The sequence below is a fragment of the Typopeltis vanoorti genome, chromosome 17 (genome assembly GCF_054136105.1).
Source record: "Typopeltis vanoorti isolate ZY-2024b chromosome 17, IOZ_Tvanoo_1.0, whole genome shotgun sequence".
NCBI lineage: Eukaryota > Metazoa > Arthropoda > Arachnida > Uropygi > Thelyphonidae > Typopeltis > Typopeltis vanoorti.
Window position 1 is genome coordinate 271,256 of NC_143565.1, and position 17,249 is coordinate 288,504.

Below are 17,249 nucleotides of genomic sequence, written 5' to 3' on the forward strand. Positions count from 1 at the left end.
TTTATCATTTAAATGCTCATTAAATTGTTATAACTTTGCTTGTAATTGTCAGAATTAAAAAAGTAAATTATGTAGATTTAAAAGCTCTATAACACCAGTTTCATAAATAAAATCAATTGTGAGAAGAAATTTTATTGGTTCTTGCTACCATTGCTATATATTGTAAGCAACTTTGAAATAAGCCAATCAGAGCAAAGCTTACACCAAAACTGGAACCAATATGACCACCACTAACTGTGTTTGAGTTGAGTGTTTTCAAAGCTTTCCTGGTGGCTTTTAAATATTCATAGAATAATAATAAAGTATAGTTATAAACTTTAAATTGATTTTTCTCTGGTTTTTAAATTTTAACACACTGCAGTTGGTTTTGGCAAGATATCTTAAAAACTATTAGTCCTAGCATATTAATTTTTTTTTTCTAACACAGCTTAATATATTCAGAATATATTGAACTAAAATTATAATCGTTGATATATATTTTCATTTTGAAAGTTTATTTTTCAAATATGCAAGATTTGCATAATAATCATTATATAGACAAATTAAATTTCATAGCTTTAAAGGAACTGATACTTGCTCAATAATTTTAGTTTATATTGTTTAATAGACATAATAGAATATCTGTCTGTAGCAAATTTGAACTAAAAAAATTATTTATTTCATAAAAAAGTGACAAAAAATTCATATTTTTTTAAATAGAAATTTGATTTTTTTTAAATTTTTATATAATTAATAATTATAATTATTATTACAAGCAACTCCAAGGAGTCCTTAGACTCATCGAGGGAGGCCCTAAACATCAAGTCAAGAACAACTATTCAACATCCATCCACAACAGACTCTGGCAGCTTATTCCACTCATTCACCACTCTCTAAGTAAAATCCTAGTTCTAAACACCCTTGCTAACCACACTCTTGCCCAATTTCCATGGATGGTCCCCAGTCTTCCCACCACCAGTCATGTTCTGAAAAATATCCTGATTAATCCTATAGAAACCCTTCAGTAATTTGAATGTCTCAATCATATCACCCCTTTTCTGCCTATCAACTAATTTCTGCAACCCACAAATCTTCAACCTGTTCTCATAAGGTTCATTCCACAGACCTGCTATCATCTTGGTCACTCGCTTCTGGATCCTCTCCACCTCCTCCCCATCAAGAAGAAACCCTGGCACCCAGATCTGGGCACAGTAGTCAAGATGGAGTCTTATCAAGGCTCGATACAGAGGAACAATAACTTGCTTGTCTCTGCACTTCAAAGTATTCTTCAGTAAACCAAGTGATTTAGCCACTTTTGCAATGTGCCCCCTAAACTTCAACTCCCTATCCACCAACACTCCCAAATCCCTGGCCTCGTCAATCTTCTGGAGTACAGTTCCACCAATGTGGTATACTGCTGCTAATCTTTTCACCCCAAAATGCATAACCTTACACTTTGCCACATTAAATTGACATCCATTCTCCTTAGCCCAGTCCTCTATGCAAATCATCCTGCAAAATTTTGACATCATGTGCATTCACTATTGCTCTACCCAACTTTGCATCATCAGCAAACAAATGAACAGTTCCTCTCAGATCCTTTCCTATATTGTTAATGAACAAATTAAATAGTGGTCCAAGAACAGAACCCTGCAGCACACCACTAGTCACAGGCTGTTTTTTGGACTCTACTCCTGAATAAACTACTCTCTGATATCCCCCCCCATCCATCTCACCAACTCTATATCCATCCCCATATGCTACAGTTTACTGATTAGAATACCATGTGGTATCCTGTCAAAGGCCTTAGCAAGGTCCAGCAGTATCACTGTGTTATAAAACACAAGTTACTGAGGCATGATCTATCCTTCACAAAACCATGCTGTCCCCCATACAGTATCCCATTTTCATCTATCCATTCTTGTATTTTTCTCTTGACTACTTTCTCCAAAACCTTGACTCCTGATATGCTGATCGGTCAATAATTTGCAACAGCAGTCTTGGAACTTCCTTTATGCAGTGGAACTATTTTCTCCTCTTTCCACCAATAATTAAAATAAAATTTAATTAATTTTAATTTTTTTCAAATTCCATGGTACACTCTATCCTTAAATGAATTCACCTGTTCTAAAATCTTGTTATCTATTACTATTGTAGTTCTTACTGGATCCCATTTTCATCTATCCATTCTTGTATTTTTCTCTTGACTACTTTCTCCAAAACCTTGACTCCTGATATGCTGATCGGTCAATAATTTGCAACAGCAGTCTTGGAACTTCCTTTATGCAGTGGAACTATTTTCTCCTCTTTCCACCAATAATTAAAATAAAATTTAATTAATTTTAATTTTTTTCAAATTCCATGGTACACTCTATCCCTAAATGAATTCACCTGTTCTAAAATCTTGTTATCTATTACTATTGTAGTTCTTACTAGATCTTGTCCTGTAAAGGACATAACTTTTGATTTTTCTGTTGATATTATCATTCCATAATCTTTGGCTATCTCATTTAAATTTAAAATATAAATAGTAAGTGAGAAAAGGGTAAGGACTACAAAGCAAATTGATAACTTGGGAATGATAAAGAGATTTTGTTGCGAAAGATTTAATAACCTACTGGAAGTACTATATTTCTTGCACCATATCGAGGCATGGATGGCACAGTCATAAAATCTAAATAAATATTTCCATTGCTCTCGGGTAGAAGCAGTATAGAATACAGAAGGTAGGAATCTAGAGTATAAAAAGGGGAATGTATAAAATTAAGTGACGATATATTACACTGTCGCAGCATCACCTGGATATATATATATATATATATATATATATATATGAAAAGGAAACAGAAAATACCCCCCCCCCTCCCTTTTACAATAGTTCATAATTGAATGTTATTTGTATTTGATTTTCATATATACTTATGATAGCTTTTAGAATATTTGGTATTTGTTTTTTCTAAAAGTTTATATCATGTCATGCATACATGTGTAACACAACAGAAAAGATATTAAAATATTATCAATAATTGTTGAATGTTTTAGTGCATGTTAGTAACACAATAACACACACAGACATAAAATATTTTATTTAGTTTTTCTTTTTTTTACAATGTAGTCACTTCCAGTTTGCAAAATTCGAAACAATGTTTTATATACATATGTATAATATATACACACAGTCTCTATATTACATATATATGCACATCCCCACCCACCCACACTCACTATATCTCACACATATATATATCTATATATCAGAATATTTATATATAGATATATACTTTTTCTTTCAAGAAAAACATTAGCACTTTAAGTGTTACACAATTTTCTGTCACTGAAACAATAACTGTTCATTGAATAACAGATTTACAAGATAAACTAAACACAGAAGCTGATTAAAACATAAAAATTACTATATACAATCATTATGGATATCATTAAAATTTTTAAGTACAAACAGCTGATTAAGTCACGTTGGAACCATTCACATTTCAACATCTGCTGGAAATACTTGAAGACCAACAATATGCAGGATTCAGTGGCGTTTTCTTTTTTACTCTTCCTATATCTGCTAAGAAATCTTGCTAATGATTAATAACTGAATTTCCCCCCCCGGCATAACATAATAATCTACAGATCATGCCAAATGCAAATTGTAACCCCTAGAAATCCAATTATGGTATTAAAACTAATGAGATAAGTAGTGTAACCAAAAGGGAGAGAAAAAAGAAAAAAATGGTAAAATAGTGACAAGAAAAAAGAAACACTACAAGGCTCTATCCATCCATCTGTTGGCTTGAATTTCTTGAAGACTGTAATGGCATCCTTTACCAATACTTTGCAAGGGATGTCGATCCTTGTTAGAGGAGCACTTGATTATGAAGTAGAAATAAGGCTTCCAGTTCATTAAAAATGATTTCTTGCTTATTCCATATGATGATGATAACTTGCAAATCCATTCTTCTGAAATATTTTTTTCCCTGGATGTTTTTGCATTTTTATAAAAGGCACTTTGGAGATATTTAACTTCATCTTAGGTAACTATTAATTTAACTTAGATGGAGAGACAGAAAGATGGAAGAGAAGGGGAGGAAAAGTGAGAAGGGGAGGGAAAGAGACTGAAAAAGACAGAGGTCAATTATACCAATGTTTAAGTTCATTATTTGCAGTATACATATTCAGGCATGGTAGATATAGTTCATATTTATCAGACATCACATAAATTTGTATAACACTCACAGAATGCTAAAATAGAAAAATAATAATTTTGAGGAAATTAAAAAATAAAAATTAAATAAATATTCCTGAAGGCCAACATCCCATTCAATGACTATTGGAAGTGATGAATTTAAGAAAATTACAGAAAAAAAGTTGACGTAAATTTATATAAAATTGACAGCAAGAAAAATGAAGAAATGATATGGATGAAGAGAGATGAGACCTTCATTTGCTTATTTAGCTCAAAAGGTTTTAATTATGCCACGATAATGAAAAATTTAGGAGATAACTGTTGGCATAGACTCTTTACAGTTGATCTTAGTCTGCTCCTTGTCCCCAAATACAATCTGGAACTGCCCCAGGAAGTTCAGGCAGTCCTCAGTACACGGGAAGGCTAACTCACTCTGAACAAATGTTACAGGTAACGTTGGACGATATCTACAGAAAATGGGACATAAAGCATTAGTACATAGCAAATAGAATGAAACACTCAAGGGGCAGAAAACAACAAAACTTACCTTATTACACAAAGTGATCCACAGGCAATCATCTAACTATAATTATTACACAATACAGAACACAGCACTAAAATTAATTCACTGACCTTTTAGGAGTGCTCCCATTAATTTAATCTTGATCAACATTTATGAAATGCACTTTGTTCAAGTTAATTTATAATAATCTTTAGTGTTCAATATGGCAAATAGAATGGAGAAAAAAAAATTATGCACACCATTAAATCAAACAAATATGACTACTTGTTACCAACAAAAACTGGGTTATCTTGAGCAGAACATTTAAAAGAGCATGGATTTTAAGGAAATTTTGGCATCTTATCAAAAATGTTGGCAGACCATTTAAATTTAATTTAATTTAGACAACTTATCTAATTATGAAAAATGAAAAAAAAATTATATGTTACCATGTAGTGACAGTTGCAAGTTGTTACAATCAATAAAGCCACAGTGATACTGCACTTTTTAAACAGTGCAGCAAACTGAACCAATTCTAAGTTTCCTAATAAGGTTATAAATTGTGAATCACTGAACCAGTAAACTATGAGATCTGTGTAAGGTCAATAGAAACAAGATCAGAGTTGTGTGCTTGTGCACACACACTTAAAATAAAGCCACTTAACCAATGCCTGATTTTAGTTGGTTGGTCATTGGCTCATGTGATAGTTCTTCCAATGATAATCTCCATTTTTCATTTCCATAAAACTGCAACCAATCTCATAGCAGCACTCATTTGAAAACACATCTGATTGTCCATCTTACATCTCCCACTTCTGACTGCCACTGAAAGTCCCTTGCCATAGAACTAAACAAAATTCACACTAAATATCAACAAAACCCAAATTACTGTGTATTTATGCAGCAGCTATTCCAGTATGTTTAATAATTTGAGATTTATTCTTTGATTACAGTGTGACAATTTACAACATACACCCTCTGTCCAAAAAGAAACCAAACTTTTCAAAAATAGAAGAAACTAGTGGTGTCACCTGTTGTATCTTTTTGTTGTTGAAAGCGGCAACCTTCACTAGTGTTGTGTCAACTGTTTATGACATTTGTTTCATTAGAAGTCGAGTTATAGTGCCAAGAGTGACAGTGTGTTTTGATGAACAGTCGGAAAATGAGTTTCAAACAGAGCTGCGATTGACTTTTGTGTTAAACTTGGTAAACGTTTTACCGAAACACATCAAATGCTTCAAAAAGCATACTCAAGTTTACGAGTAGTTTAAGTGATTTCAAAGTGGTCATGAGACGCTTGAGGTCAACGAAAAGCAAGGCCGTTCAAAAACTAGACTGAGCGAAGCTAACATCCAAAAAGTGTGTGATTTCATCAGAGAAAACCCGAAATCGTCCATGAGATTGATTGAAGATGAATTGGGGATTCCAAAATATTGTATTGCATACATTTTGACCGAGAGTTTGGGCCTTCGTAGATTGAATTTGTGATTTGTTCCCCACAAGTTGACCGACGGCCAAAAAATGTATCGAATTGAACACTGCAAGGACCTCATTAAAACCATTCGTAAAGACTCGAACTTCCTTGAAACGATCGTTACTGGTGATGAAACGTGGTGTTTTGAGTATGAGCCTGAAACAGAGCACCAGAGTGCGGAGTGGAGACACCACCAGAAGAGGGGCATCCGAAAAAAATCACTTGGAGAAGTCAAAAGTAAAGATAATGCTGATTTGTTTCTATGATTCCAAGGGCATTAACCACAAAGAATTCATTCCGCCTGGCCAAATGGCGAGTTTTATCTCGAAGTTTTGAAGCAATTGATAGCGAGAATTCGTTGCATACAGCATGAATATCATGATGCAGGCAGCTGGTCACTTTTGCACCATCTCATCGTTCGAACATTGTGAGAAAGTTTTTGAGCAAAAACCAAGTTTGTGTGTTGGTTCACTCACCGTATTCACCTGATTTAGCACTCTGTGACTTCTTTCTATTCCCCGACTTCATTTGCCGATGAAAGTGATACGACACCATTGAAAACGTTCAAGCGGCAGTAACCACGACCCTAAACAGTGTCCCAAAAACAGATATAAAAAACACATTTAATGAATTAATTGACTGTACCAAACGCTGTATCAAAGCTGAGAGAGAGTATACTGATTAAAATAAATGATTTGAATAATTATAGTTGGCCTGTGTTTTATTTTCTGTCAAAAGTTTGATTTCTTTTTGGACAGAGGGTGTATAGTAATATTTAAAATAGCTTCCAATTTTAAAGACAGAACTATAATCCTTCAATTTCCGATCACAGTTTTTCAGTCAATCCAAAGTATAATTACATGGTGCTGTACTAGAAGTCAGTTGACATACAAATCCATTCAAGGGTTGGTTAATGGAAGGTCAGATAACTCAGAGATCATTGTATAACATTCTTCTGAAAGCATTCCAGTATGAAAACCAGTATGAAAAAATTCATCTTGAGATGGCCAAGGCAGACTGCATGATTGTACTATTTAAGACTAAACCTGGCAGCTAATGGGACTGATGTTCTGTCCATCAGAAAGTGGAGTATACTAAACTTTGTTAAAGCCTGGTGATTTTGAAGTAATCAAATCCTTTAACCTACATCTTCATACTGGTGAGCCTTTTAGTAGCCCTGGATATACACACACTGTTTAGAAAGAATTCAACCCCCCCCCCCCCCATCCATGGACAAGGTGCATTGTGCCATGTAATGAGTCTCATGTTTCTAGCTGGTATAAATTGGACGAATATGATGCTCCCAAGTCAGTGCAACTGTGTCTGGGTGAAACAGTGCAAGAAAGGAACTGATGGAGGTTAAAACAGGCATTGTAATAGGATGCCATGTTTCAGGCCTATCTGTTCAGCAAACTAGATCATATAAGGTCAACAATCAATGATACTAGACCGAGATGAAAGCACAGGGGGTCAACTGAAAGTGCCACCTGCAGTGGAAGACCCACCACACTTACTGAACCAAACCATAGGGTGCTATGAAGGATAATATGTAAAACCACCATTCATCAGCCCACATGCTGAATGTGGAGTTCTGGGCAGACTGGAACACGAATCTGTAATCTGCACAAAAACATTCAGAACCAAGGCTCACAAGATGGGGATCCATGGTAGGATGACAATATACAAGCCTCATATTACCCAAACCAATATGCAACGTTGTCTTCAGTGGTATAAAGTGTGTGTACAGTGGGACATGGAAGCTTGGAAAGCTGTATTATGGAGAGACAAATCATGCTACACCTTCTGCCGAGCAGATGGATGGTATGGGTGTGGTGGATGCCCAGTGGGCATCTCTTACCAAAGTGCATAACCCCAACTATGAAATTTGGAGGTGGCGGTGTGATGGCATGGTTTGTTTTTCCTCATTTGGCCTGAAACCTGTTTGTGGTGCCACGAATACTGAACTCCAAGAGGCATCTGAACATTCTGGACAATACAATGCTTTCTACTTTGTGGTGTTTCTATGGAAATGACCATTGTCTCTTTCAGCAAGACAATGCACCATGTCATAACGCTTCTGTTGTAACTGCACGATTTGTGCACATGAATGACAACACACTTGACTGACTGTCACAGTGCCCTGATTTCAACCCTACTGAACATGTGTGGAATGAACTGGAGCGTCAGGTGTGGGCATGGAAAATCTGTCCCACAACATTCAGGACTTCGTTACATGCCTACAGGAAGAATAGTCCAAAATTCCCTGTAGGATTGCTGCAGTCATCCAGTGAAAGGAGGTCCTATATTTTATTAAGGTGGACAACTTGGCTTTTTGTTCCTCACACTATGGTGTCCACTGACTTCTTTCCAGACAGTGTACATACCCTTTACCAATTAACAGGCATTAAACTAACAGACTTAAGGAAATTATCTAGACTAATATATGTACAGATTGAGAGGTGGTGCTGACACTCCTCAGAGGAAAGTCAGAACCTGTCTGTGGTGAAATGCTACTACCACTTCAATTACTAAAGTGTGAAATAGCCAAAAATCATGTTTAGACTTCAGAGCATAGACCTAGTTTACCTTTTTTCCATTCCTTCCAGCATGAAATATGACTAATGTTTTCATTACATCAGGCATCATGGAGAGACTTAACATTTCTTATTAAAATGGTTATTAGACATACTGGTTGGCTAATAGATAGCATACTAGACTAAATCTAATGGGGGATGCTTTAGAAGGTTTCCAGATCAGTTAATGTCAAGCATGTATGGGGGGAGTCTAATTAATGGTATGCAGGAGGGATTATGCCAAGAATTTAGTAAAGAATGTATTATTGTATAATTTGTGTCCTTTCTAATTTCAACTCACCTTAAACAGCAACCACGAAGTCAATCAAAAAGAAACAGATTACATGTCAAAAAAGGAAAACCCCTATCAAATCCTCAATAATGTTTATTCCATCTCTAATCAGCAAAATCACAACTAGTTTTCCTAACAGTCATATTTTTTTTCAGCTTCAATTATTGCCAATTTCAGTTTTTCCTTATTCTCTTTGGCATTCACAAGACATCCAAGCTCACAGTGGGATTTGATCTAGTGGCTGAAAATGGAAGTCATGTTTTCTAGTCCCCTTCCAAAGCCATTGGCCTTAACTTTAGTCCAACCTTACTTTCACCTCTTTTGCACTCTGATGATTCTATTGTGCTGTGACCAACAAAAAAAGATCTAATATCCTAGCTTTGAACCCTACGAAATTCTTGTATTGCTGATCTCATGTACTGTTGATCAATTATTATCAAGGTCTCCATGGAATCAATGTCCCATTTGATTTTTCTCAATAATGAAATCAGAAGAATATTATTCAAACTGGATGCCAAAAGGATCTAGTCCTAAATGCATTTCTGATTGTTGTACAAGTCTGTATTCCAGAGTCACCTCCATGTTGCATTTTTATCCTCTTTCACTCCACTATTATATTTATCCTGTAGCTTGGAAATTGTGCACATTCATCATATTTCTAAGAGCATAGCAATTTGGTGTATTTCTTTTTAAACTAAGAAAACGATAATTGTCGATCAACTTCTACAAACCTCTCAATTAATAAACAACTGCCAATACAGATTCCACCACTATTACTGAATGGAGGATATTTTTAATTGTCACCCACTTTTGGATAAATAGCATGGAAAAATCTGATACCTGCTATCTAAGTCATTGACAGCATTTCAATGCACAAAGTTCTATAAAAATAAACTCCCAGAATATTGTGACTAAGAAATGAGTTGTTAGTACCCTTTTTAGTTGCACATTATATTTGATCGTAGGTGGATCTTCATCCTCAACTTTGGAACTAATGCATGGGCATTAGTTCCAAAGGGTCCCATTTTTTCATCTACTCTGTTGTTTCTACACAATGTCACCGACTTTTTCCAGGCAGTGTATTGGACTTTTTCTCTCTTGGTAATTCAGACCACTCACAACCACATTTGAGTTTCTTCTACTACAGAGCACCCATCACAGAGTATCAGTCTTGTGTTTTTCAACAGTATGATTTCAGGATACCTAATATACATGAATTACAGAAATACTTCAATCCATATTCCACAGAAAAATCCTCTATCTATTTGAATATTCAGCCATGGTTCTTCAACCTCTCAACATCACCTTTCTCCTCCAATGCCTGCATAAATGATCACAACATATCTTTCACAATGCCAAAAACAGCCCACTCCATGCTTCCTCCGATCTTTCGTCATATTAGAAGAATATCAAATAGCTCAGGCATCAGGTGTTCTACCTTAATGGTGTGGCATTTTCATCAAATTGTTACCTTAAAGTGTGCCCTTCTACTATTTCTCTACCATTCTACTCTTCTACAAGCATTGCTTCCATATTTAAATTCAGATGGCCATTCTTTGAGGAGGAGAGGGTATTACTTTGTGAACATTAACCCTACCAGAATGCATTCCTCTCCTATTTCTTGCAAAACAAATTTTGCTTCTGTTCTTTTTACCTTTATTAATGCCCAGATCTTCAAATAAAATCACAGTTATCTTCTTAGACTGACTTACACTAGCCTTTCCAGCAAAAACACACCTCAGCCTACAAAAATCTAGGTGTCCTTTCCCACTCAAGACACTACCCATATATACAGTTAACACTATATAAATCAGAAATATGTCTAATTATGGTGAAGAAAATTTCCACATGTTCAACAGCTGAGCCTTCTGACCCTTGTCAGGCCAATGGGCAACTTTATCTTTCCAAAATCTTCAGTTATTTTTAATTATCTAGTGTACAATGATACGATGGACATGAGGCCCAGACGAGCAGTTGTGGTACCATCATATGAAACTAATACAATGTAATGTAATATAACTTTTGCCTGTAAATTGAATATTATCTCTAGCTGATGTGCTTATATGGGGTATGAAAAGCCAAAGTTTCTGAAAAAAAAAAAAAGGATCCCTGCAAGAGTTGATCTCTGCATGAGATCAACTCTGCAACTCACCTACAACAGAAAAAACCAAATAAAGATTATTCTCATCATAATGAGAATCAAACTAAAGAAATTTCCAACTGAAGAGTGTAATATCTCACCATTCTTCCAAATGCACTAAGGAGGGCATATAAAGTACTCACTGAAAGTGCTAGATGTTTAGAAGGGGAAAAATTACAGTTAACTAATACCAAACTGGCCATATCATCCCTTGACTTCAAAAAATCAAAGAATATGAGCAGCTGCTGAGTTCAAATCTAGTGAACCATCTTTTCATTAAAACATTAATATATTTCTTTCTCCTTAACTTGTTCCACTGATGACACATATCATCAACATAATCAAATTCCTAACATGTAACACAAAATGCCAGGAAAGGATAAGTGGTTAAGGAAAAGAAAAGAAACCTGCTCATATGTTTCTCAAAGAGCTGAAGGTTATTCCAAAACATGGGTAGATGAAATGAAAGAGAAGGATGAGAAGTTGGCTCACAAACTATGAAGATGTATAGGACGTTGACCAGAAGCTGCTTGTAATTTTACGTAAAGTTTAGGAAAAATTGCCAGTTCAGTGGAGTAATGTTAATGAAAATACCCAGAGAAACGGCATAAGACAAACAGATCAACAAAGTGACCACAGTGAGTTTTTGCGAGAGAGAGAGAGCATCTGTTAAATGAATTTCCATCTTCTAGATAGCATCTCACCAAATGTTAGATACCTAAGTTTGGACAGATTTAGGATTTATATAGTTTCAAAGAAGGTCTGTGTAGCTTAGCGGAAGTGGTGTTTGCATTCTATGTACTAGGCTACCTGAAGATAGACTTAAGTTCAAGTCTAGTTGATGACTGGATGAACTTTTTCTAAGCCTTTGTTCGACCAGTTCCTGGGTTAGTCAATCTGTCACAGGCAAGCAGGATTTTCGTTCTGTAAACTCAAGAAAATCTACTGTAGAACCTACATTATATCAAACAATGACATATCCTATGAGGGTAAGGTACCAGGAGATGGCAGCACATGTTTGCCAGTCTCTTCATCAGTTGCCACTTATAATTAGTGATAGTCTTAGGCAGCTATCCCTGATTGCCTACTAGTGGAGATTGACTGTCCAGTCAGTCTCCAAAAGCTAGACAGGGTTTAGCTTTTGCCTTTTATTCCCCTTATAGGGGAATAAAAGGCATTAGCTGATTTTTTTTTTTTTAAATTGATAGTGTCTATAATCAGCTCCTCTTCAAAGGAAGAGGAGCTGATTATAGATTTGTCTGTGTCAGGAAACAAGAGAGATATACACCACCTGGAAGAATGCAAGCATGTTGCATTCTTCCATAATCCATGATTTGAAACTGTCATTTATTTAAGAAACATGGCCAAATGGCTATGTATATTGAAATTGTTATATGTTTATTGTGGATATAAAGCAATATATTTATTTTAAAAATACAATAGTAAAGATAAAATAATAACAAATGAATAAACTCATAGGATCACTTAAAATTCAAAGCATGGCAACTGACTGAGAGGAGACCTCCACATAGCCTTTAAAGGAATGCAGAGAAGCATCCAGGGCTTCACACCGAATGTCCAATACCCACCTTCTCGTGGTGCACCCTGTTAAATATCTACCGTGGATACTGAACGAATAAGGATGGTCTGGCAGTTTAGGATTTAGCCTACCAAACTGTATTCTTATTGGCTTAAACCAAAATATCAAATGATGATACATCATAACAGAATTTCAACGTGGTGGGGTGTCACCCGGTTAAACAAGCCCCTGTTGTTTTTGCCAGGAAACCAGGGCAAACAGCAAAAAAGTACTGGAACAAAATCAGCTACTGGAACAAATCCTAAAACCCACTCCAACTCATTATCACCAGAGTTCAAGATCAGTACACTATCAACATAAGAAGCCTGAATGCCAAAGAAATGGAGCTGGCTGAGGAATTGGATAAGTACCAGATCTACATAATAGGGATGACCAAAACAAAAAAGACAAAACTGGTGAGATCTTTCTGAGCAATAAATACAAAATGTTATATTCAGGCAATGACAATCAAGGAAAAGAAGTAGTAGCCATAGTATTCAAAATATGAGGCTAATCTTTGGCAGGTGGTCTCAAGAAGAGTGATGTGGGCAAATATGAGAATGGGGAAATGGACAATGAGACTTATTTGTGCTTATGGTCTCACAGAAGGTTCTACTAAGGTAGAAGAGGAGGAATTTTTTGAGGCTTTAGAGAAAGCAACTGACACAATGAAAAAGGAAAAGTTGGTCCTTGTTGAGGACCTAAATAGCAGAGTAGGAAATGATTGTCAGACATACAATCTTTTGAAAATTTGAACAAAAGAGCAAAGCTAATAATAATGGCAAAAACCTGTTGGATTTCTGCTCAGGATATGGACTGGTTATTACTAACACCATGTTCCAACATAAAAATGTGTACAAATTCACATGGAGAGAAGAGGCAAGGAATAAGAAAGTCTCATTGACAATGTTATTGTTGATAGTGATATTTTCTCCCTGGTGCAGGACACCAGTGTACAAAGGATTTGAAATTGGAAGTGATAACTATTTAGTCTTGAGCATGATAAAATTGAATTTCATTTTGAAAAGCAGAACATTTAAGAAAGTTTTAAAGCAAATAAAAGTTGAGCAGCTCTCAGATGTGAATTATAGACTAAAATACACAAAGATTATTGAAGAAAAAATCACAGTGTTTGAGAACAGGAACCAAACCTTGCAAATTAAGTGGCAAACCTTGAAGAAAACATCGATTGATTCAGCCAGAGAGGCACATGGTGAAGTTGTCTGCAAGGATAGAAAAATTAGAACTCCATGGTGGACACAGGAAGTTAAAGAGGCAGTGAAAGAAAAGAAGAAAGCATATCAAACATTCCTGGCAAATAAGTCAGCTTGTGCTCTTAAAGAATACGGAGACACATGTATGAAAGCCAAACACTGTGTAAAACTAGCGAAACAAGTCATGGGAGGACTTTGGCAACAACATGGAAAATAAATATCAAGAGCAAGATATTCTGGAGTTGAAGCAGCTCAGAAATGGAGGAAAGAGTGTTGTAAAAGGAATTAGAGATGATAAAGGTGACATGAAAACTGGAGAAAAAGATATCCTTGAAGTTTGGAGTAATTATATGGAAATAGACAACAGAATCAGCAAAGCTGGTATGGTGGGAAGTCAATTGAATAAATTCATATGAAATAAGAGAGAAATTAGTCGGAACTCTAAATTAGCTGTATATAAGACAGTGTTCAAACCAGTTTTAACTTATGGATCTGAGAGCTGGGTCAGAAGTAAAACACTTGACCAAAGACTATAGACTGCAGATATGAGAGTCCTGGGCACGAACAGAGAGTCCTGGGCACGAAGTTAGGGGCACGAACAGATGGCATCAATGGCAATACCATATTAAAAACAAGGATATTAGGAAAGAACTGACATTGTCAACATCCAGAAATGCGTTAGCAGAGTTAATCTCAGGTGGTATTAGTCACTTAAACAGAATGGCAGGAAAATGACCCAGATATATGTGGATTAATATGGTACAAAGTGCCTTTGACGATAGATATATAAGATCTGATAATGCTGGAGTCTTGACAAGTAACAGACGTATTTGGAGGAACATTGTAGATAGGAAGTTAGTAATGATGTAAATTTTTCATGTAATATTATCATATCCTGTACAACCCTTGAGGATACATGGCAGGAATTTGATGATGATCACTTAAAATTCAAAGTTTGGCAACTGACATAAGACCTCAACAGTCTGTAAGAAATGAGGAAACTAATCATGATGGCATAACAGTATCAAATGTCATACTGGATAGGAATGATGTCTGATTAAACAAGGACTTGGCACACTGTTATGAAACAAGGTGAGCAGTGGTATATTAGATAACGAAACCAACCACCACCTCAAACTCAACGAATGACAGGCTTGTCAACATTAGAAATATCAATGGAGACAGGCCTATATTTATTGTACCAGCCAATAACTAGTAGAAGAATTAGAAAAGTACCATGACAGCATAACTGGCAGTACTGAGACAAAAATTACCAAAAACAGGTGGGATAATGCTAAATAATAGCTATAAGGTGATTTGTTTCAGACAACAATGATCAAGAAAAGAAAGGAATATCGTAGTGAAACTGCTTGTAAGGAGACAGTCCTAGAAAAGAGGAAACTGAAAGGCGAGTGATTCACATGTGTCCACAGAGAATATAAAAATAATATAAAAAAGTAGTGAGCAGTGTAGTAATTATTGAGGAATAACATTATTGTGCCACTGTGAAAAGATTTATGGAAGGGTAAGAGATCAAATAGAGGAAGGTCTAGGAGAAGAGCAGTGTGGCTTTAGAAAAAGGTAATCAACTGTTAATCCGAATTTGGTCTAAGAGAAATGATGGAAAGACACTGCAAATTTGGAAGAAGCCTTTAATTGGGTTCAATGAGAAAAAGTCTGGAAAGGTCAGGCATAGGAAAAGAAGAAATACTCATGATAAATGATATGCAAGTCTAAGAGCTGTGTGAAGACTAAATTTGGTAATTTAGAGCAATTTGCAAATAGTGTCTTAGATATGGCTAATGAATAGAAAGGAGAAACAGGGGTGTTTTCAGTAATCTGCAAACACCACTGTTTCTCCTTTCCTTTCTAGTCATTCTGGTGTGATTTAGACGCATTCAGAAGAACTACAAAAAATCTTGACAAAAGGAACAGTAACAAACTATGGATTGCATGTTATTAGCAAGAAGAGTGAGAGCATGGTTGTAAATTGTAATGGAAATGTAAACATTAATGGTGATAGACTCAATGGGCAAGATTTGAAGAGTATTGAAAATTTCAAATATCTGGTAAGTATGCTTTCTAGGGATGGAAGTTTAGACAAGGAGATCGGTAGGATTTCACTAGTCAAACTCTTTTTTTTTTTTTTTTAACAGTGTAAGTAGTCAACTTAAGTGCAAGATTGATGAAAGTTACTTTTTGTCCATTTTGACTTATACAGCAGAGACACAGAGACTAATAAAAAGTGATATGAATAGAATACATGTAATGTAAATCAAAGTTTTAAGGACAATGTTGGCAAAAAAAAAAAAAAAAAAAAGACAGAATAAGAAATGCGGACATTAAGGAATAATTTAGGGCTAAAAAGTGTTGGAGAAATGACAAACTCTTGTTTGATGTGGTTTAGACATCTAATGAAAATGAAATTAGAAAGAATACCAAGAAGAAGACCACAAAAGGTGGAGAAACCAGATAAGAGAGAACATATAGAAAAGAGAAACTTGAAGTGGCACAATGTTCATGAAGAAAGAATTTGGGAGGATAGAAAGAAATGGAGAGTTGATCCAACTCATCTGACAGATTCTGTCAGAACAGTTGTTACTAACCTAACTAAGCAGTGATTGTGCTCTCATGGATAGAAAGATGAAAACTTCATGGAAAGCTAAGTCAGAAAGTAAAAAATAATGTCAAAAGTTATTAGCCCACTCTCCACTCAACAGACTCTGGGTTTGAATCCAATGTGATCATGGAGATGAATTTCACTACTAGATATTAACCCACCAGCCCTTAGCCCAAACAGCACAAATACTGATGTATTAGTTTACAACTTTATGTGGGAGGGACTTACATTAAAAAAGTTCTGCTGTTAAAATTACTACACAAGATAAGCAGCTGTAGAATAATAGCAAAAAAAAAAAAAAAAAAAAAAACATGAATGTGTATTAGATAGAAAACACCATTAGAAATATGAATTATCAAAAGACTGGGAGTAGGTGATATTCAACCAAAAATCTTCAAATATAGAGACAACATTTTAATACACACAAATTTCTCTATTAATATTCCAGAGAAGATTTATACAAGCATACTCAAGAAGAGGGAGATAAACAAGCTGGAATCAGGCCAAATGGAGGTCATCTGGATCAGATTTTTACTTTAAAATAACTATCCAAGAAATCATGGGAATATAACAAAAGATGAATAATTTTAGTTTGTAGATCTGGAAAAGGCATAATAATAAGGTACGAAGAGAAAAGCTGTTCAAAATCCAGTTATAAGGTGTAGATGGAAGATTATAAAGAGCAAT

The 17,249-nt window shown here is 35.4% G+C and overlaps 1 protein-coding gene across 2 annotated transcripts in view; it reads right to left on the reverse strand.

Moving 5' to 3' along the window:
* Nucleotides 1–3,105: 3,105 nt before the first annotated feature.
* Nucleotides 3,106–17,249, reverse strand: part of LOC150097088 (leukocyte receptor cluster member 8 homolog) — a 347,020-nt gene continuing 332,876 nt past the window's right edge. For both annotated transcript variants that reach the window (XM_090407668.1, XM_090407667.1), the window contains exon 17: nt 3,106–4,635. In XM_090407668.1, coding sequence (XP_090263794.1) covers nt 4,476–4,635 — 160 coding nt within the window. In that variant the 3' untranslated portion in view covers nt 3,106–4,475. The remainder of the gene's footprint in view (nt 4,636–17,249) is intronic.